The sequence below is a fragment of the Rhinichthys klamathensis genome, unplaced genomic scaffold (genome assembly GCF_029890125.1).
Source record: "Rhinichthys klamathensis goyatoka isolate OS25496 unplaced genomic scaffold, OSU_Roscu_1.1 h1tg000221l_1, whole genome shotgun sequence".
Taxonomy (NCBI): domain Eukaryota; kingdom Metazoa; phylum Chordata; class Actinopteri; order Cypriniformes; family Leuciscidae; genus Rhinichthys; species Rhinichthys klamathensis.
The window spans coordinates 868,443-890,889 of record NW_026606745.1 but is presented as its reverse complement, the minus strand read 5'-3'; the positions used below and the strand labels follow the sequence as shown (position 1 = coordinate 890,889).

At 38.5% G+C, this 22,447-nt stretch overlaps 1 protein-coding gene across 1 annotated transcript in view; it reads left to right on the top strand.

Annotated features, from left to right (window-relative positions):
* nudt14 (nudix (nucleoside diphosphate linked moiety X)-type motif 14) overlaps positions 1-22,447 on the top strand; it is a 47,234-nt gene that overhangs the window by 9,449 nt on the left and 15,338 nt on the right. Inside the window, exon 2 of the mRNA XM_056264430.1 lies at positions 17,285-17,328. Coding sequence (XP_056120405.1) covers positions 17,285-17,328 — 44 coding nt within the window. The remainder of the gene's footprint in view (positions 1-17,284; positions 17,329-22,447) is intronic.

The window sequence follows — 22,447 nt, the reverse complement described above, 5'->3', positions numbered from 1 at the left end:
TACAAACTTTGCCTCTCTGAAGGAAGTTGAAATTTTCAGCACCAGCCGCATCACTGAGTCACGCAGGCGCTTTGCCACCCACACAGCCCTGCTGCCATGTACCAGTACACGGTTGCTGCCAATCCATTCCACCACCTGTATTTTCACATTTTGCCACCCAGCTCACATCTCACCTTTGCACCAAGCCTTTAGATTCACCTCCAGGGTTTGGTATTATTCAATGAGTCAATGTGTTGTCTTGTAGGGCTGGATAAAAATAATACTTTTTCAATTAGTCAGTACTAGGGGTTGGACAGACTAGTTGACTTAAATGCTCTGCCATGGCGCTTTAAAGGAGAACTCCGGTCAATTTTAACATTGAGCTCATTTTTTTGTACATTTGGAGTGCTGTCAGTACAGACAAAAACGACAAAAATCGGTGTTGCCTACACCGTGTTATCCTCTTTTTAAAATTCGCACCCTGTTGACTTCAATGGGGCAAGTTCTAAACCTGCTTTTAGCCTCTTAACAACCTTAATGTGTCATTACAAGTGCACAGCCATGCGAGTGGTGTTATTAAGAGTGACCACGGTCAATCTGACTGCAGTAGATGTGAAAGATATTAATAAAAATGATGTTAATTCAGCCAGCTCACATACCTGTATTTACTTCCTGGTTTCGTTCGAAGTCCACAGTAGTCGATTGTCGAGTTCTCGCGCGCGATCATTGGTAAGTAATATAACTAACGATCGCGCGCGCGAACTCGACAATCGACTGAAAATCGGCTAAAAATGACGTTAGAAAAAAAAACGTTAAATTAATTAGCTGCGCACAGTGCGCAGTACTTGGTAGCCTTGTTGTCCGCCTAAATGAATTATAAATAAACAAAAAAACTAGTAGGCTATTTGCAGTATATTAAATCTTTTTGACCGAATTATTTTGCACTGAAATGAGTCTGACACACGAGTCTGTCGGCTCTGACAGCGTTGCATCACGTGCACCTGCGCAATATCATAGCCTATGATTTCCGAAGATAGTACTATGTTGTCAACTAGTGATATCATCACAAGAACTGTTGAGGAATATGCAACATAATGTAGACAATTATTTTTGTCAAATGTTATAACTGTCAGACACTATCATTTCAGCCGCTCTGTGCATGTCCTCGCACAGGCTGAACATAAAAGAGATCAGCTTCGTGGCTGAGACACGAAAAGACTATAAACTTAAAGCTTTTACTCTTAATAAACACACTTTAATAAAAAAAGAATATTTATTAAACCAGATCAAGAGCAGAAACGAAATAAAGTGCATAACTGAAAAATAAAGCATCTTAGGCTCAAAACTAACACAAACAGTCGGCACAGCGCAATTGCGCATTAGGCTCCAAACAAAAAATAAAAAAGTTAGGTTATCACACTAAAACATTGAAATATGCAAATTCTGATTTGTTCATATAGCCTACTCAAAACAGACAGGGCAAGCTAACGCAGACAAGTGAGCTTACCACTTTTAGATGATATGTCATGTTTGTCGTCGAGCTGTGGTTGCTTGCACACTTTGCATTCGACCTTTTTCCCGTTTCAATTTTAACAAAATGCTGCCACACTGTCGATTTCTTTGTTGTTGGCATGTTAGAAGAGGACTGACTATTAAACGCTGTCACAATTAAATAAATAATATTCAGCATCAAACCTTCTATAGCCTACTTATCGTTCTCTCTTGGGTTGGGCTAATCCAAAAAAGGTGAAAACAAGGGGGGTGTTCTGAAGACAGACTGTTACATGTGAAACAAGGGTACTCTGAAAACACCCCCATTAGCAGTTAGTGCTTTCCACCTGATGAAATGAGCGCGCCTCAGCGCGGCAAAACTGATGAAATGAACGCGGGGAAAAAATGGACCAATCAGAATTATGGTCGAACCATAACGTATCGACCAATTAATCGACTAATCGACTAGGACAATACAGCCCTAGAAATCTTTGAAGTCCACTTTTATGCTCCGTTTCCAATATTTAAAATGGCAAATATATGCATATTCTGAGAGCGCTCCACAAGATATGTTTGATTATACCACCTGGATACTCAAAAATTGATCAGGTGAATGCACGTTGTAAACAGTTTATTGTACACGCAAGTTAATCGCCGATCTAAGCTAATGCGCTGCTGCACTGTAACACACAATAAGCGTAGCGTCAGTTCTGGCAGGTCACGTTAGTCAAGCTTGCATAGGCTGACTCTTAGCTGATCCACGTCTACCTATAGGAATACGATGCCTACTACTGTATTCATATATAAGCTCCTTCAGTATTATCAGCAGCTATCGCGTTCTCAGGAGCAAATTACCCTCCTCCATCCCCAGCTCCTCCTCTCGTCAGTCAGTATTTGGCCTTCTGATTGCCCTTTGAATCAGAATAGATTTTTGAATTATGTTATACTTTAAAATCTTGAATTAATGATATCTGCAATACATTCATGTTGGTTCTGTTCTGTGTGTTTACCCTAAGGGGGGTTATTGCTGCTCTCTGTGCTCTTATCCATAGGCTGCATGGATGCGCAGGGAGTTCTTTTCCAGAACAGAACCATACCGCCAATCCAAACTGTTTGCTAATTGTCAATCATATTTGATGATAGTGGTCCTGACAGAAATATAAAGACAGTAGCTCGCACATCATGTTCAAAACGAGCACACACGGAAACATTAAGTAGCGCAGAAATGTATTGTCAAAACTGTTTTGTGATTTATCAATAAAATAGCTTAGAACCTGAAAAGTTCTAGCAGTGTTTCCGCTACATTCATTCTGCAGTGGCGGGCCGCCACACCTAAAATCATCCCGCCACGGCTGCAGCTTCTCGGTCCGATATTGTATGCGTTATAGTTAAGCCCCACTAAAGACATACAAAACATGCTTGTAAAGCACCATGAAGTTTTCGCACTATATTCCAAGACTTCTAAAGTCATTCAATAGCATAATGTGAGGTAAAAATGTATATTTAAGTCGTTAAGTTAAAGTTAATGGAAACTTATCTCTCTTCACTCATTCTCCATTCAGCATTCAAACAGCGCGTCGCGTTCGGTTACGACAGTAACACATAGTAACACGACGACACTCTCTTCAAGATCAATGTTCCCATTATTATACTTTATTTGTAGATAAAGGTCTATAGTTTGCATAACATTACTTTATCTTGCTGGAGTTTATAGCGCTTTCTAAATCATATTCCTTTCTCCCGGGTGTCTGTTACAACAGCACTAAAGTAGAGAGCACTATGAATTGTTCTTCATGCGTACTGTAAGTTAACTGAAATTTAAAACCGTTAAAAGAAAAGGCTCAATAAACTGTTGCATAGATATAATACATTAAGCATAGATAGATATAATCTCTTCTCTTTGTGCTTTGAACTTTTCAATGCGAAGCGCTGCACGCTGTGACTTCGCGTTGCTTCAAGTGCATCACTCTGCGCACGGGATGTGCATAATCGCTTTGCCGCTCTTGTTGGCGCCTTTCATGTTATAATGCTTAGGGGAGGTTTAAACACCTGGGACTTGGGCGTGGCCAGTGTGAATATCACTCATGGGCCACGCCCCCTCGCTCTGGCGAAATGGGCCTGCCACCACGGCTGGAAAAAATCCTAGAGGAAACACTGTCTAGCATTTATTTCTTAACTAAAACCCACAGCTTCATTATTTGTAGAGACACTGTCAGGTAGAATCAATTAACATGTAACTAATGCATATATATGTAATCTTGTTTACTGTACTACTTTATCTGTAATACAAGCAGAAATCTGTGAGAAATATAACGACCCAAAGACAAAACTGATCAAAATAAGCAGTTATATAGGAGCAATAGCCTTGTGGGCAGCGCTGTGTCATGTACCATTGCTGTGCACAAGGCAACCCGCGTATGAGTCTCGCCTCGAGGTTCAGGCTTATTTGTTCATTAATGACGTCATCAGCGACTAGTCGACGTCCACTCGACTTTCATCACATAAATGTCGACTTAAGAATCTGAAGACATTCAACCCCTAGTCAGTACTAGGGCTGTGATTAATTTTCTAAGAAATTGTCTAAGTTTTAGGGCTTGGATGATTATGACGATTGTCTGTTTTTGGAATTTGCCATACATTCTTGTGATTAATTTAATCTTTTGTAAGTTGTCACTTTGCTGTGTACGATTAATAGAGTTAAAGGGTTAGTTCACCACCAATATTTTTAAATTCTGTCATCATTTACTCATTTACTCGTTCCAAACCAATAAGACTTTCGTTCATCTTCGGAAAACACAAATGAAGATATTTTTTATTTAATCTGAGATATTTCTGTCCTTCCGTTGACAATCTACGCAAATACAGTACCAATTTGATGCTTTAAAAAGTTCATAAAGGGATCCTAAATCTAATCCATATGAATTTAGTGGTTTTATATACTATATAGTGGTTCATATAAATTTTGCGAAGAGACATGATCGATCACTTTATATGATGAACAGATTGAATTTGGATTTTTTTCACATATATACATGGATCAGCTAGCATAAACACAAGCTTAGCCGTACTTGCTTGACGCAGGAGAACAAACCTCATTGGTTCTTGCGGAAGTTCAAACGTGCTGCGTAACACGAGAATGAACCTCATTGGTTCTCAAGGAAGCATGCTTGAGCTTCTGTTTACCATAATTGTTGTGTGCATTGATTAATGTTTATATGTGATAAAAGCTTAAATTAAATCTGCTGCACTTTTCCACATCAAAGACCTTTTTTATAAATATGACGGTTGGCGTGGATTAGAGTTGTCAAAATGTACCGACTTCGGTAGCAAGTCGGTAATGAAATTTAAAATTGTGACGCTTTGAGCGCTGTTGAGCTGAATGTAAATGCATCTGATTGGCCATTGTGTTCACGCTCATCGGATATGTCTGTGATTGGATACAATGATCAACGCACAGGAGTGTTTAAAAACAAGCAGGCGTCTATCAGCGGACCGCACGTCTTATAAATGAGGCCCAAGGATTCTAGAAAATGTGATGGAGGAATGCACAATGCATGCAGGGGGTGTAGCCTCAATAGCCCTGCAGTAAGTAGTATGCTGTATGCATGTGATTTAGGAATGAGCAGGGTAGAATTATACTGAATTTGCATCAAATTTGTTTTTTAATCAAGATTATGCTGCAAGATGTTTTTTTTTTTCCAACTACATTTAAGTTCCCTGTTATAGGCTAACATGCAATTTTGCACATGTCCAGTTAATTCCCATATATTCCCCTTAATTCCCATGGAAATTTTCCAACTTTGAAAATGGCTTGTGCTGTATAGAGGAGTTTTTGACTTCTAAAAGTCTTTTGGAAAGATGTTTTATCACCCAAACAATCAATTTGTTGTTAAACAACAGTACAATCCATTGAACACACTCTGCTTCTATCTCTTACAGCCTCGTTTTGATTCCTGTCTAACACGAAATATGTCGCTACCCTGACGAAGGTCTAATAATCACAAATGGATTGATTAAAAAAAGCTAAATCTGAATCAAGACCCATCACAAGACAAAGCCGACTCTCGGTTCCTAGAACACGGGTGCAAATTATTTTACAGCTCACTGTCCCTTAGACATGAAATATGATATGACAGGTTCTTGTATATCAGGTACAGTAATTATCCAATGCTCTCCCATTGGACAGCCCCTTAATTCATTTGTAGAGTGGTTGGATAATGAAATTTAGCCTGAGCCAGTTCCCAGTGTTGTTCTCATGCAGAGCCGAGAGTCACTCGGGTCCCGAGAACCAGCAGCTGAGCCAACATGGTCAACTGCTCCAGCTGCCAGGCTACTGCTTTAGCAGCAGGGGTCTTGGCTAGGGAAGGGGGTTATCAAAGGAGAGTGTATTGGGGAGAGGAGGGGTGTTGGATTAAAGCAGGGGTTGTTGGGCAGACAACAGTGTTCACTGGGTGGGGAAGAACAGATGAGGAACAATAGGGGTAGGGACGCTGGAGTGAGCAGAAGGGTGAGGAGGCCATGGGAAACGTGTGGCGGCCATCGCCCCCAGCACCAGGCCACTGGGCGCGCTCAATAGACACAGGAAATGGGATTTATGTGAGGCAGATGTGCGCAAGAGAGGTAATGAATGCATTAGAGCCCAATGAGCACGAAAAAGGTGAGATCGAGATGTGCACTTCTCATGAAAGCCGTTAACCCTACCCTCTATGTAGAGCTTTACAGAGACACTCTAAAACAATGAGAGCAAAAGGAGATGAAAAGAGAAAGAAAGGCTCTTGAGCCTCGAGTACTCTTTGTCGCCCAAGGCTGGCCTGTCATCTTGCATTGCGTGGTAAGTGTGTCACAGTGTAACTTACTACTTATTGACTGTTTCCAAACCCATAAGACAACTGATGAAAGGACTCTGTCACTTTCCCAAGACTGTGTGGCCCTATATCACCATTGACATCCTTTCTCTTACTGAAGTTGGTTTTGTATGGTGAGAATCTGGAAGCAACTGCACCCAAGAACATTTTCCCACTGCATAGCATAGCCTTAATCTTGTGGCAGGAGGTTTCCAGCCGCCATTCAAGGCATTGTATTTATGTCCTGTATATCATTTCCCTGTGAGATTGTGGATTGTTCGTAGGAACAATGATGTGTGGTTCTTTGAAAAGTTAATAAATCACTCGCATAGTGAAGAATATAATGTACACTGATGTCTCTCTTTACATGTTAGAGTTGTTTTCTGATGCTTGTTTTTCCCTAGAGAAAGCAAAGTTACAAGGGTGTATGAAATGATACTTGAGAATCTCTTATTTAAAATGCAATTCATACAATGACTTGAATTCGCGCATGTTTATAATTTCGAAGTTAAATTAAGTAAAAAATCCCCTGATAATAATCTGTTACTTTTAATTACTTAAAACACTAATGAAATAAGATACATTGTATAATTTACCAAATAAACCATATAAAACCTACGTGAATACAAAGCACATTTAGAACGTGGTACGTGTGTTAACCCTCTGGGGACCAGAAACGCGCGGGCGCGTTTTGCTCGTTTTTTTTCACATAGCAGAAAAATAGACTTAAAGTACTACCATCATTTCTGTTCATATAGAGTTAAGAAATATGAGAAAATAATCTGTTAAATGTCTACTTTTTTTATGTGCCCACATACAATCGAAATAAAATATTGTGCTTTTGTAAAATAAAGAAAATAAACAGGGTGTGCGTTCTGCCTCTCGGTCACCGTGAACTTTTTTTCTGGAGCACGTCTCTAATCTTCAACACAACTCAGCTAAAACTATTCACCCAGCCATAAGCAATATATCTTTTAAATCATTTGAGTTTGTACTTTTAAATGATCCGATTCAAAACTAAAATTATTATTCTCCGTTTATGTCATCTATATAAAAAGAGAGACGTGTCAGCCCGTCTCATTATCGTTCTCTCAGCTGATTATCCCTGGTAATGTGACACGCCCACGGAGAGCACGCGCTATTCAAACGCAAATATGTGAAGCAAAACATTGAGACGCGTTAACGCCCATAAACTCTGAAAACACACATTATTTTTTAGTCAGATTAATCTACTGTCGTCTTGCGCGGCTATATGAGGAACAATCCTGGGACACTTACCACTGGATTTATTTTCACTGCGAGGATGAACAGATTCAGCTGAGAAGTAAGTGTTTTATGCAAGTGCTTTGTTCTAATCGCGATATAGAATAACGTAGTGTCTGTAAACGGAAAAATAGCATACTGTTAAATGTGAATCGTGTGTGTGTGTGTGTGAATGAATGAATGAATGAATGAACGCACAGATACGCACTGTTACAGACTAAATAACAGACAACATTTCTCGTTTTGGATAAAGTTTTTACTCTAAAATAGACATCAAATAAGCTTTTTTAGGAGTTTCTGCTCATATGTTAAATATATAGTAGGCCTATGTTTTGTCAATAAACTAATCAACTAAGATGTTATAGTGTTTGTTCAAGCTATATCAAAATAATGAATCCTCAACTTTGAAATATGTATGATCAAACTAAGACATTTATGGAGAAAGACAATTTTCTTTTCAAGATGTTTCCAACTCTAACTTTGAACTGACCATGTCTATATGGTGAAGGGTGTGTGATAGAAGTGTCCAGACGTATGCACCCTGTATTTTCCTTATATAAATCCAAACAATCTAAAAGCCATTCTTTTTTAAATCTCCTCATTCTTTGTGCAAGGCTCCTGTAATGATATGGCCTGATAGCACCTAATAGGGCCATTATGGGAGGGTCTTTGTCTTTCTCAGGTGTGGAATGCCATACATATTAATGAGAGATCAAGCCTCCTGCATAAAGCTTTCTCAAACAAAACACGTCATTAAAAATGTAAAAGACTTTATTGACTTATCTGAATGAGTAGTCAGGATGATTCTCACATAGTTTTGGAGCAAATATTCTAGGCTATGTGATACAATTTTCAAAAGTCTTGTGAAGAAATAATCAATATGTGTTTTGTGGTCTTATTTCAGCAACTTTTATTTTTATTTTTTTCAATAACCACGCATAAACATTATTCTATTAAAAATACAAACATGTACATACATGTTGCTCAGATATCATGGATGCCAAGTTTGTGCTATATAGAGTGAATTTACACCTTTGCCATTAACATGTTTATAAATAACTGAAAAAAGCACAAATGTCAGTGCATGTCAAAACATCCCAAGGGCCCCAAAAACACTCTGGTCCCCAGAGGGTTAAACTAGATTTTGAATTTTCTTTTGTGTGCATGGGCAACAAATCCAAATGGGCTTTCCCATGCACAAATCCAAACTGCGGCGCTTGATAAAGTTTATAAAAACCTGTGATACAAGTTTGTTTTACCCTCCATCAACTGGTGGCGTAATCAAGGATCTTTATTTGCCTCCTTTACAGTAGGTATTTGTGTGATGGCTGCAGGAACTTGTAGCCCTAGGCTCACAGGCAAGAGCACTACTTAAGCTCAGCATGGGGCTTGAAGGGGGGCGGGGGTACACGAAGGGGGTAATTTGGGGAGGTAAGCTCACACCTGTGGGATGGAGGGGCAGAAGGAGAGAGGGGTCGATGAGGGGTGGAGGGCGCGGAGAAAAAGCAGATGGAGACACAGAGGTTGAGCTCCCTCTGTTCTCCCATCTCTTTCATCCCTACCCCTGTGCTCTGAAGCGCAAGAGCAGAAAAGAGAAGCCACACAAAGCCTTTTCAATTAGGTTAAAGCGGCAGACATGTCTGCCTTTGCCCTTACACTTTCAAAATGTAAGTAAAAATGATTATGGACGAAGATGATTGTCGCATCTCAGAGGCTGACAGAACTCTTGCAGAAAAGAAACCTTCCACAAAACGTTTATCTCTTGTTTCGTCACTCACTTGTGCGTGTTTTTTTTCTGTCGTAATTTATGGTCGTCCCAGCGAGCTTTGAGGGGAATCAGCATGTGTCTGCGTCAGAGGGTTGTGTTTGGTTGTTTACACAGAAAGTGTTTTGTTTAGGTGGTTGGTTGGTTGGTTCAGTAGCATCGGTGTAATGACGCCTTGGTGTTTACCTTTGAGATCTGAAGTATGGTTGAGGACTCAATTAACCTTTGCACCCTTTGCGGGGTGGCAGTGCATAATTGCATAAAATACAACTCTCAGTTTGAGATTCATGTTGGGCTGATATTAAGGCTTTTAAACTAGAAGAAAATGAATGGGTTGGTACAGTAAACAAGCATGTGATTTCAAAATAATGAATCATTTTGCTCATTATCCCTTGTATTTCACACTAACACACCCTACCAGATCCAGATTCCAGACAGCATCTTTCTTACTATGAATATCAGCAGGGCTTGGCACATGATAGCCTGGTGGGAATAATGTGCGATAAGGGCTTTAAATCTTAGGAAGTTGAACAGCACATGGTGCGAATTAAAGGCCTTGATTGTAAATGGCAGCGTGACGGCAATTGAATTCTCAGCAGCTGTCGGGGTCACAGCATTATATACTGCAAGCTGATGATAATTAGACTTTAAGCATGCAAAAGAACAAGGCCTGTCGCTCCGTCCCTATTCACTCATACGCTTTTATTGCGAGTAGGACGGAGGGGGCACGATAATTTCACTCACTGTGTCTCCTTCCACTCCCTGTAATCTGTGTTGTAATCCATGTCGCTTGTGATTCCCAGGGTCCCAAAAGGCTTTTCTTGTTGACCTAGAGAGTGGCCCTGATAATGAGGGACCCCCACCATCTGTGTGCAAGGCCAGGGACCCTGAACACTCTTGGCCACACAGAATAGTCCTTTAGGGGGCAAAACAATAAAAAGAGCTAGGACCTCACCAGGGGTTTTGGAGGCAATATAACCTGGGCTTCAATTGGTTTGTTTCAGAATGATGGATTAGGGCTGGGCGATAAAACGACAACGATAATTATCGCGATATAATTTTTCTCGATAAAACGATTTCAAGAGTTTGATAAATGTTCGATAATGTTTATGCGCCAAAAGCGGAACGAAACTCATTTGAACCGCGCGCCTCACGGACTGTTTATCCGCTCGGCTCAAAGTCGAAACGGCAGCGCGCGCGAGCTCACTAGAGGAGACGCGTTTACTCTGATCGTCTCGCTCACGAGAAGCGCTTGAATTCAGCGAAGAACACAAACGTCTCCGTGATTTAAACCTGTTTAAAGGCAGATGAAACAGCGCTGACAAACAGGAGAAACTGTGCGCAACGATACAGTCAATCTGAATAGATACTGTGAATCCATTTACCATGGATTTACTGTAAGGTTAGCCTAGTAATATTAACTGCACCAGGAAATGTGGGATATACATATTGAATTGTATTATATTATTAATGTAGACAATGTATTAAAGGACTAATGGAATATAATTACAGTATTTAATAATGTATTTAGGCTACTGTTTTTCATACAAATACCATACAAACCATAAAGTTACATTTTGCCATGATTGTGAGGTGCTATAGGCTATGCCTGGTTTTATCTGTGGTTATCATGATCTAAATGCTTGATACTGGATAACCAATGGTTAATTTTAATAAAACTCAAACAGTCAGAATATTACATTTTACCAAATAAAAATGTGGTTGTTACATTTTTTTTAACAGATGTTACCGTTTTTGTTAATGAACATAAATTTAACATAGTAGTAGCTTGAGTTAAGATGCCGATTTACTGTCAACTCACTGTCAAATATGCGTTTCGAGATAAAACATGTAATATTAATAATGCAGCCTGCACTGCAAACTGTGCTGAAGATACGTGCAATCAAAGTCAGGCAACACAAACCACAAATATATGTTTGGCAAGTGTTTGTCATGATATGTTCTGACAATAAAGAATAGTTTAAAACCACAATTAACACACTGGTTTCTACAACTTTCACTTAGGAGCAAAAATCTGCCATTAAACTTAAAAGAAATAAAGATTTGACATTTATCGTGATAATTATCGATATCGACTGATATAAAAAAATTATCGTGATAATTTGTTTTGGCCATATCGCCGAGCCCTGATGGATCATATAAAAAAATTTAGTGAACACTTGTTAAGTAATTTTATAGGTCATTTTTAATGGTGTCATGATTTATTCACCCTCATGTTGTTCCAATTGATTTTTCTTCTTCTGTGGAACATAAAAGAAGATATTCTGAAGAAATATAGAAGTTTTTGTCCATGGAATAAAAGTCAATAGGATTGAATGAGGTCAACCTCATTGGACCCCATTGTATTTTTTGTATGCCTTTTTTTAACGTCATCTTTGATTTTCCACAGAAGAAAGTAAGTCTTACAGGTTTGGAACAACATAAGGGTGAGTAAATGATGACAGAATGTCCTTTATTAGGTGAAAGTTATCACTTCAATGGCTTATGGCTCGGCACTTAGAACCAGATGATTGTTCAAATTCTGGCCAGAACCCAGACAGATGTTGACTTAACATTGTAAGTTATAATGTACTTACTCGTACTACAAGATGCTTTACCTTGAAAACCACGTAGTGCTGTCAAACCTGTACCACATGTCTCTTGACAAGTGAAGCCTATAGCCCTCCATTAAACTTGAATTTCTTGTACCTTCCAGTCATGTATTCAACTAGTACAGTCATTTGACCTTATGAGTTCAACAGCATACATTTTGAGCTAAGATTGCATGTTTGTACACATCCTTATCTCTTAATTTACCTGGATTTTAGTTCCAGAAAATATATTGTTAATATTCATTTTTACAATTGTTCAATTATACTTTTACAGTCTCATTTGTTCATTTTTGTTCATTTGTTTTTTTACTGTTGAAAGTTCTGTGTGATCATGTGCACAGTAATAAGAGATGAATGAGACTTGGTGAAGAATCATCTTATGTTTTAAAATGTTTTAATTATCAGTATAAGTGGTTGGTTTAAATACAACTGCCTTTAATGTGTTCATAAATCATAAGTTTAAAACAGTAGTACAGTTTAAGGGCTTTGTGCGGTTCTACAGGATTCAGACCTGCAGAGCAACATCTCTGTTTTCACTTTGTCTCTTTAGATAAGATGCTTTGCAGAACATCAGAAAGCAACATCAAGAATTTACAGTCACTGCTTGAAATACAATAAATGAATCAGTCATTACAAAATATTGCACTTTTTTTTAGTATGTTTACAATAAATGCATTTTCTTGGAAACAATGCCATTTATAGGATCACTTCTACAGTGTGCTGGCATGAATGGAGTTTGTAGATTCTTGGACTTCTGTCAATTTTTTAGCGAACGTTTGTATTGGAATTGGTATACTTTTTTTTTAATCGGTTAGTCTGTTTCAGATGTCATCTTACATTTTCTAGCCTATATATATTATATAGCCATTTATACAAAAATCTACACAACCTACAGCAATCCGGTTGCTTTACCAGGATGCATGGCTACTAGGTTTAAGGTTCACCTGTTAGATGAGTTTTCATGTGCTAATAGTTAAAGAAACATCCTCTGTAAGTCACAATAATGTGAACATGATGTTATAGAATGTTCTTAGCAACTGATACTTGGGCTGGTTTGACAATATCAATTAATGGTTTTTAATCTATCTTCATTTTGTCAAACCGATATTGATTCTTAAAGTCTAAAGTCAATCTTTTAGTCAATCTTTTAGTCTATGCTGTTTTTTTGGTAATGCGTGAAATGCGTAATTTTGTGGTAATGCGTTTTTTTTTGTTTTTTTTTTTGGATTCCATGCCAGTTATTACGTAGATGCAATAGACCTGGTGTCTATGGTACGTGAATGTGCATACTTGTCGGTTGAGCAACAATTCCTATTGAACAAATTCCCCTCATCTTAAAGCCCTTACTCTTTGCTCCTACTACTTTTTCTATGTTGTAATAGCTTATGCTCAATTTGCAGCACTTTCACTTTGTGGGCTTGTCTTTGCTGTGCATAAACTTGCATAGCCTCTCCCTTTCAGTGCTCTCGCTTTTAGTGATGGTTGGGTTAATACTGGTGTTCAGACTAAGACTAAGTGTTTGCGTTCATGGAATGCAAATGTTCAAGGTTTTTTTTTTTTAACTGGGGGTCGTCTTTGTTTTAGATACTGTAGTTGGCATCAACCCGCTATGAACCCTAAAAAAATAATCGCTCCGATAATAGTAGCGTAAAGACTTTTGTTTGACAATCTAAAGCTGAGCATGTTACATCCCCCTCCACACATTAACATACCCACTTTTGCCTCCACAAGTATGCACTCAAGTATACACTTGCCATGAAAAGGCACTTTTATCCCCACTTGTCTAGCCCTGCAGGATTTTTTGCACCTACACAAAAATGTTTGGATCACTGTGACGTGATTAGGGATGTGGCACACACCTCTTTCCTGGCCCTGGTATTTTTATAACACTTCTTGTGAGGTAAACAGCATCTCTTCTGCAGTCTGAAAGGTACAAAAAGACCAAAGTTTTCAAATGTGAATAATGAGTAAAATATTAGTATCCCTTTTTTCTTTGCTGAAAAGTTTTGTTTTCAATAAATAAAAATCATACAAATATCAAAATTCAGAGAAATTTGAATTGTGAATATACAGTTTGCTGGTTACAGTCTGCTCCAAACTATTTCATGGGCTAGATATCTTGCTTGCAAGACGTAATATCGTTCTTTTGAGATGATTCTTTTCAATGAACTAATCACACCAGTTCATAGATCTGTCTAAATGGTTAGGTTCACATTGTCAGTTATTGGGATTGACCCCCGTATTTATATACGGATGTGAGTCTCAAAATATCCCATTCAAACAGCAACTTACAGTAGCATCTCAAATACTATCTGCATAGCCGTTCACACTATAAAAAATGATATGATCAATAAGTTATGACAACATGTTTTTACATTGCTTTAACTTATTAAAAATTGCTTAACTTATTTTGATAAGTTATACAAGATTCAAATAATTTTTTAAGTCAGTTTAATGTAATTTAAGTTGAAATGACTGAAACATTACAAAAGTTGATTGTAAACTGAAAAATTACTTAAAACGTAAAAATTTAAGGCAGCAGCCTTTTCTTTTTTCTTTTTCCTTTTTCCTTTTTAAACACAGTGCAACAGGAGTCAAAACCTGTATTATTTTACCAGTAACCTTAGCGACAATGACCAAAGTAATATCGTGAGTTTTTATATCTGGAGCATTTGAGTTGCCCGTAGAACACAAAACTGATGGCAATAGCTCCGGTGGAGAGCTGTGACTGTATCGAAAATCTTCAGATGTCAAGGTACCGAAAGCAAAAAAAAAAAAAAAAACTGAAAGCAAAACCACACGAAAACCCACCACTACACATGATAGAGACACGCATGTTTGCAACGCAGAGCGGCTCTCTCGCACTTTATGACATAACAGACAACAAGTAATCCAGTCCGGTTCCATTCACACTGCGCGGGCTTTCAGAGAATGCGGTTGTAAGTCCTGAAAATTTACGGGTGTAAGTTTGGTTATAGGTCTCAAATACAGGACTGACAACCGTATTCTGCTGCTGTGCGAATGTGGCCAATGAGTCATTAGCAAATCTGAATTACTTTAAAATTATTATACAAAATTTTTATCTTCAACGTAATCACAAATGAAAATCCATTAGTCAAAAAGATTTGATATTTTCTAAACATCGACGTTTCTTTCATGTAGTAAAGCAGCTGACGCTTGAGTAATGAAGATTACACAAGAAACCCTTTCAAGCATTTAACTAGCTGCTCTTGGATTAATGGAGCAACTCTGACACCATATAGAGCTACGAGACTGAAGTTTGTTCCGCTTTCTCAGTCTTCCCTCCAAAACAGCCACATTTTGGAGCCAAAGGATACAGGTCATTAGCACGAAAAGCGGCATTGCCCAAAGCAAACATGACCCCGTCGGATCCACTGACCATGCTTGGTATGCAGGTTCACTTTCCACACTCTAGTTTTACACTGGTTGCCTCAGGTAACCGATGACTGTTTCCATTTAATGGAGCTTTGCTTCTTATTAACAGATCAGACCAGCAACCATGATTAGCTAGGTCACGCTTAAGCTGTTCAACTGGAAAAAGGTGTTGCATTTTTTTTAAATAGCGCATTGTTCATTGAGAGGTGCCTTTGATTATTTCTGCCTTTGCGCTTGCAAACATACATCGAGTTTATCTGCTAACCAGGCGGATAGCACTTCAGAAATTGAATAATGAGCATATTAAAAATGGTCAACGCCCATTTCAAAGTTTTCTGTGACATGTGACAGTGGCTTTGAGGGTTTAACTAGTCCACAGATGGAATTCTGCAAGAAAGTCAGTAAATTACAACAAAGTTCAAATATTTTTTTTTTTTTTTTTTATAATCATTTAACGTATAATAATATTTATACACATGAATCTACATGGAATGTATCATGATAGATGATACTGCCTGGTATTGTGTTCTTTTAGCTTTAGCCCAGCAAGATACTGCTTATGCTGAGCTATGCTTAATTTTTCAAAGTTTAGAGTGATGTACTAATTCACTCTTTTGTGGTGAATGAATAGTTACTGTGGGTGTAAGCATAAAGAGCGCCCATGAAAAGAAAATTACTCATTTCCAAACCCTTCTTATTATTAAGGCTGTAGGCTACTTGTTCACAATTATGACACATGATCTTGATCTGGTATGTGTTGAGACAAATATTGGGTGCAAAGTCTTGGACATAAGTGTATTCTGAATATAGTTGTAATTGTTCTATTTTTGAAAATAGGATACTGGATCTTCAAAGAACATACTTCTGTGATGCCAAGCATCTTACATACCATTACATTGCCTTTGATAAACTGCTCAGTTGGTTGAATTGAGTGTTCATTGATTGAGTGTTGAGTTTCCATCCCAAACTACAAGTTAAACTCGTGATATAAAGAAAGGACAGTACGTTTTACACAAGTGTATGTAGAATAAGCATGCTGAGGTGATGCTCCATCAAGTACAAGCGCACACACTGGACCGATCCCCTATTATCTTGACAGACACCAACAACCTTTTCAAGAAGCATGTCTGATCTTGTGAGATTCATGTCTGACAGAATCCCTGTCTTCAGGCATTGCAGTGATCAAAAGTGCTAGAGTTTTATATAAAAGAGTGAGTGAGACACTTAGTACTGTACATGCACTGTACACAAAACATAAGCCTGGGCTGTTACTACTAACCTGTTAAGAGATACACACCCTCTCCCATTATTGCTGTAGTTTTGACAACTCGAAAACACAAATATTCTTGTCTCGCTTAAATCCAAAAGTTGCCATTTAATAGTTTAATTAAGATTAAATGGCAACTTTTTAACTTGGTATGTTTGATTATACATATGATATTTAATATGAACACGCTCTTTATTATAGACATCCAGCATATGCAATTATTTTTATTGAACAACTATAACTTAGTATCTTGGGATCTGTGGCTAATTGCATTTTATATAATTTTGGGATTGATAGGATGTCCGGTTGCCTAGCAACTACAGTAGGAGTTTACACGGTTAGCCCGGTTTACACATTTTAGCAGGGAAATGAAAATCTCTCTCCTCTTGGAGAACAAATCTTCCTTAGGGAACCTGAAGTTACGGCATGAAAAAATGTTCAGTATTTAACATTATAAATAGAACTATCAAAAACATTCTTCTCATGAAGAATCTCTGGACATGGATTTTTATATGTTTGCAAAATGAATAGATTTGTTGGACTCTAGGGTGAAAGGGCACTCTACAGTTTAAAATGGTCTGTCTCAAATCTTTGTTTGTTTTACATATTTACCTAAATTTTTATTTTAGAAATGATATTTTAATTATTATTATTATTTTTTTTACAGAATGGAACAAAGAAGTCCTGGGACTTTATGCAAACCCATGATAGGTGAGGATGTGTCTTTCTTTCTCTCTTTTTTGATCCATTTTTGTTGTTGTTTTTTACAATAATAACACTGAAGTAAGCCCTCTCTGAATTATTTGATTTTGGTTTATTTGGTTTCTGTTTTCTACTGTATTTCTTTCTCTTTGGAGTTCTGACTGCCCTCTAAATTGATACATTTTGCTTTTAGTGCTTTAGCGAGAAATGGAGATAACCTATTTAACGATATTCTTCGAGAGATGTCCCTTGCGTTGAGATGCGTGGAGTGTAAATCATTGAACATAATACTTCAAGGCGACTATAAACCTGGGAGGATTAGAGGCTTTTGGAGCTGGAATGTCTCACCACGGTGCAACAATAGGAAGTTCTCCCCTGCCCCAAAAGTCTTTGTGTGCACATCTTGATCTCTCTTCAATTCGGTCTTTTACACGTTCACGTCTCCATTGAGCTTTGTCATGATAAATCTGTCCCTTTCTTTCTTACTTTTATACACGGTCCTCTTTTTAGTAGTTTCAGGTAGACCTTGCAGCCCTCCACCTGTCTTCAGTGCAGTTACTGATCCTTGACCAGGCTTGAAGTGTCCAAGAGAGAGGCAGAAGCAGTTAAACTTCCATTCTGTTTTCCACACAACCCCTTCTCAGCGACCCAAAGCAGTGTTTGGGTCATTACACACCTAAGAGCAGCCTCTTTGTACCTCTCCAGTTGTCAACTGCTGCCCTGAGATCATGGAGACCTTTCTTACAGGGTTCATTAAAGCTATCGGTGAGGATTGAGAACCTCTGTGGGCCGTGTGTCAATATTGCACAACACTTTTATTTTTCCATGGAGCTGTCTGGATATTGAATCATTCTCAGCAAGTAGACCTGGTGGAACAAAGTGGTTACAAACTCTCTGGCCAATAATATAGCAAGAGTTACAGCATGTTCCCATATTAGGTTTCGTCAGAAGGCATTTGTTCTTCAATGAGGAGTGTCTGGACCATGTCTGTGAGAAAAAGGGTCCACAAAACCAAAGAAGTTAAAACACCTCATCCTAAACATTCATTCAGGCGTGTAGTTTGTCTAATCTCAATAAATTCAAAATTCTGCAAGGTGAGAAAATTACAGCCAATCAGAACATATGTGGATCTGGATTTTCACTGTGGGTGGGGCAACCCAGCACAATTCAAGCGACAATGGGAAGAATAAAAACTCAAATTGTCAGTTTGTGTCAAACCTGTTCTGGACAAGATTGAGAGCTGAAGAAGAGAAGACTCATTCACCACAGAAAATGATGAGGTTCTATTGTAAATTCCTTGATTATGAGAAGGTGCTTCATATTGTAAAAGCCGAATAATTATTCGAATGTTATGTGGTCTTATTTTGTACTCCATGTTACTAACATACTCTACCATTCAACAGTTTGGGATCAGTAAGAACTTTTGAAGATATTAACACTTTTATTCAGCAAGGATGCATTGAGTTGATCAAAAGTGACAGTAAAGACATTTATAATGTTTCTGTTTTAAATTAATGCAGTTCCTTTGAACTTGCTGAAAAAAAATGCATTCAAGTTTTTAAAAAAATAATAAGCAGCACAACTGTTTTCAACACTGATGATAGTAAATATTTCTTGAGCACCAAATCCGCATATTACAATGATTTCTCAAGAATCATGTGACACTGAAGACTGGAGTAATGATGCTGAAAATTCAGCCTTGCCCTCACAGGAATAAACTACTTTATTTGAAATAAAAATGTTATTTTAAATTGTAATACAATATTACGATATTTCTGTATTTTTGATTAAATAAATGCAGCCTTGGTAAGGATAAGAGACTTCTTTCAAAAACAAAAACAAATCGTACCCACCCCAAACTTTTGAACAGTTGTGTATGTGCACTTGTTAAAATATTTGACATCACCATTTGACTGTGACGTTGTTTTGATTGATGAATGATGTGATCTGCAGTTGAAAGGTAAAGCCATTAAGAGGAGCATCTGTTCAGGTCATTAGTGCCACTGCTACAGTCTCTTGTGATCTCTGCTGGTCTTTGAGAGTTGGTAGCCGTGGTCCTTTGTGAGGATTTTCAGGGGCGTTGATGAGTGTGTATATTGATCTTTCATCTACAGTTTCTGATTTGCATCAGTGTGTGATGTGAGTGATTAGTATAATGCTGCACCAGGCCTCTCCTTCTCTTCCTGCTGCTCCTGTTGCATTGCATCCCGTAGCGAGAACCAAACGGCCCTAATGGACAGCAGGCTTAATGGCGTGTGACACGTCCTGCGTGACTTCGACAGTGCTTTCATGGTGGAGAGGTGAAGCAGCGAGGAGCACGTCATTCAGACATGCCTCGGCTCGCTGGGGCACTGACCCGTCAGCCGCAGTTTTCAAGGGTTGACCCAGACTGCACTCTTCATTCCGTAGAGTCTGTACTCCACAGCTCATCATCAGTGAAGAAAAAAGGAGGAGCCTAACTGACATCAGGTGTGTGCCTCAAAAGCTACTTCCTCCTGATGGAATAGATGAGAGTATAAAAGCAGGATGTGCTCTTAAAGGGTCAGTTCACCCAAAAATTAAAATTCTGTCATTAATTACTCACCCTCATGTCGTTCCAAACCAGTAATACCTTCGTTCATCTTCGGAACACAAATGAAGATATTTTTGATGAATTCTGAGGCCTTGTCCACACGGACACGGGTATTTTTATAACCGGAGTTTTTCCTACAGCGTTTTTAAAAAAAATCCCGTCCACACATGCTCGGTCTCCGTCTACATGAAAACGTAAAAACACGCAATCAAGCGCGGTCAAGAGCATGCCACGCCAGCAGGCGGCGATATAAACCCATAGACAGTATAAGAAGTGGAAAGAGCCATCTCATTGGAACTCAGTTGAGACAGTTGAAGCCCATTTTTAGCGATTTTTGAGCACTTCCGTTCCTGACGCGCAGACTCAAACCGACTCAAACTAAGCTTGATGACGTGAGCAACCTGTCTGACAGACGTGAATCTTCTAGTAGCTGTGCGTGAAAATTGCCAACGTTAATCTTGCAGAGACGGGGAACTTGAGCAAAGCGTTCTTTGGCGTGAGTGAGCAGGAGTAAGTATTCCGTTGCTTTTATGGACTCATTATCTATGGGCTTCTCCCTTGACGGGACGTCCCCCCGATTGCCTGCGAGCTTCTCCTCCTGTCTGTACGGTAATTTCTGTACAGCGCGACAGAGAGTCGAGTGGTTATGACGCAATCGTTAGCCTATTTTTACAAAAACGGTTTCTATGGGGCCATAATGTAACATAGAAGGTAATGGAGCCCTTTATACATTGTCGTGTTTCTTTAGAAATAAATAATGGACAAATGGAGTCTTTAAACGCCTCAGATGTGAAGTTATTCGCTGTCAAAGTGACGCCAAAATGAATGGGAGTCAAAGGAAATGCTAACGCAAGTGAAGTTCTGCTACAACATGGCTGCACCCGGCCGGCTTCAACTTCCGGTCGATGGATTGCCCCCTTGTATAAACCTTAACCGTAAAGCCACGTTGGCCAATCAGAAGCGCAAATCTGACGTCAAACACAGCGGATAACGGCGCACACTCTGACGTCGCAAGGCAAAACCCCCGGTTTCACTGTCTACACGACAACACTGTAACCGGCATTTCTGAAAATCCTCACCCTGGCAGGGGTTTTCAAAAATGTTCGGTTTCAGTGCGTTTTCGTGTGGACGAACGGCCGAACCGCGTAAAAAAAGTCACGGTTATAAAAATACCCGTGTCCGTGTGGACAGGGCCTGAGAGCTTTCTGTCCCTTCCATGTCATTCTCCTAGGCTGTTGATGTAGTTAAACAGTGCAGCGCTTCTGGGTTCTACGTCAGAATGTCGGCTCACTATTTGCCGATGCTGGTCATGTATGTGATGGCATATATTGCCAGAAGCGCTGCACTGTTTACACTATACTATTTAGTTGGGGTTTTTTTGCCCACAAAATGTATTCTTGTCCCTTCATAATATCAAGGTTGAACCACTGTAGTCACATGGACTATTTTGACGATGTTTTTGCTACCTTTCTGGGCCTTGAAAGCAAGGGACAGAAAGCTCTCAGATTTCATCAAAAATATCTTCATTTCTGTTCCGAAGAGGAACGAAGGTCTTACGGGTATGGAACGATATGAGGGTGAGTAATTAATGACAGAATTTTCATTTTCAGGTGAACTAACCCTTTAAACTGAACCAGGACCCCTCTTAATCAGACCTCAAACCATCAAATGGTGTCTCCAGATGATAGCACTTCCTACCAAAAGTTTGTGTATAATATTAATTCAGGAACCTCTGCCGTTTCTCTCCCGAACAAATAAATGTGCTTTTTTTTTTTATATACATGCAAATAAAAAATCTGGCCAATATCATAATCAGAATATTATTTTCATGTGATGGCCAATAATTGATAAATGGCCAAAATTAAAATTATATACTCATTTGTCTAAATAAAAATAAAGCAGTAAAAACTCAAATCAGTCATTTTAAATGCCACAGGTGAATATAGGCTTTACAACCTTATAATGAACATTATGAAAAATTTATATTTATCTTAAGAAATATTACAGTGTTTTGTTTTTTAACCAAAACGTCAAAAAAGAAAATAAATGTTTCATTCAGAAAAAAAAAAAAAACTGAAAAGAAATTTTGATCATTTAATTTGGGTAATTGAACAGTCTGATGTTTAGGGTGTCGTTAACAGTTCTTCGGCAAAGAGCCACCTCTCAATATTTCAATCAAACACATTTTTCATATTGCTTCTCTAGCATCATTTTTGGTGTCAGTGAAGTGCGTCGACACGGCTGACATGCTCTAAATAGTAACAGATTTTTTTTTTTTTTTTTTTTTTTTTTGCTATTTTGCCAGAATATTTCTAGTTGCCAAAATGTTGGTGCATCACTGAAATTATTAATGTTTTTACATACTGTAAGCAGCAAAGTTAATTAATCTAAAAATATGAGAAATGAGCATGAACAATTAAATATCCAGAATCGATCATAAAAAATAAAAAAATCTATAATTTGATAACCAAAATGGTACTGCTATTGTACTCCTTTTAATTTTGTGTGTGGCCATGTTAAAAAATTGTAGAGAACAAATACTGGTAGGTAAGGTTC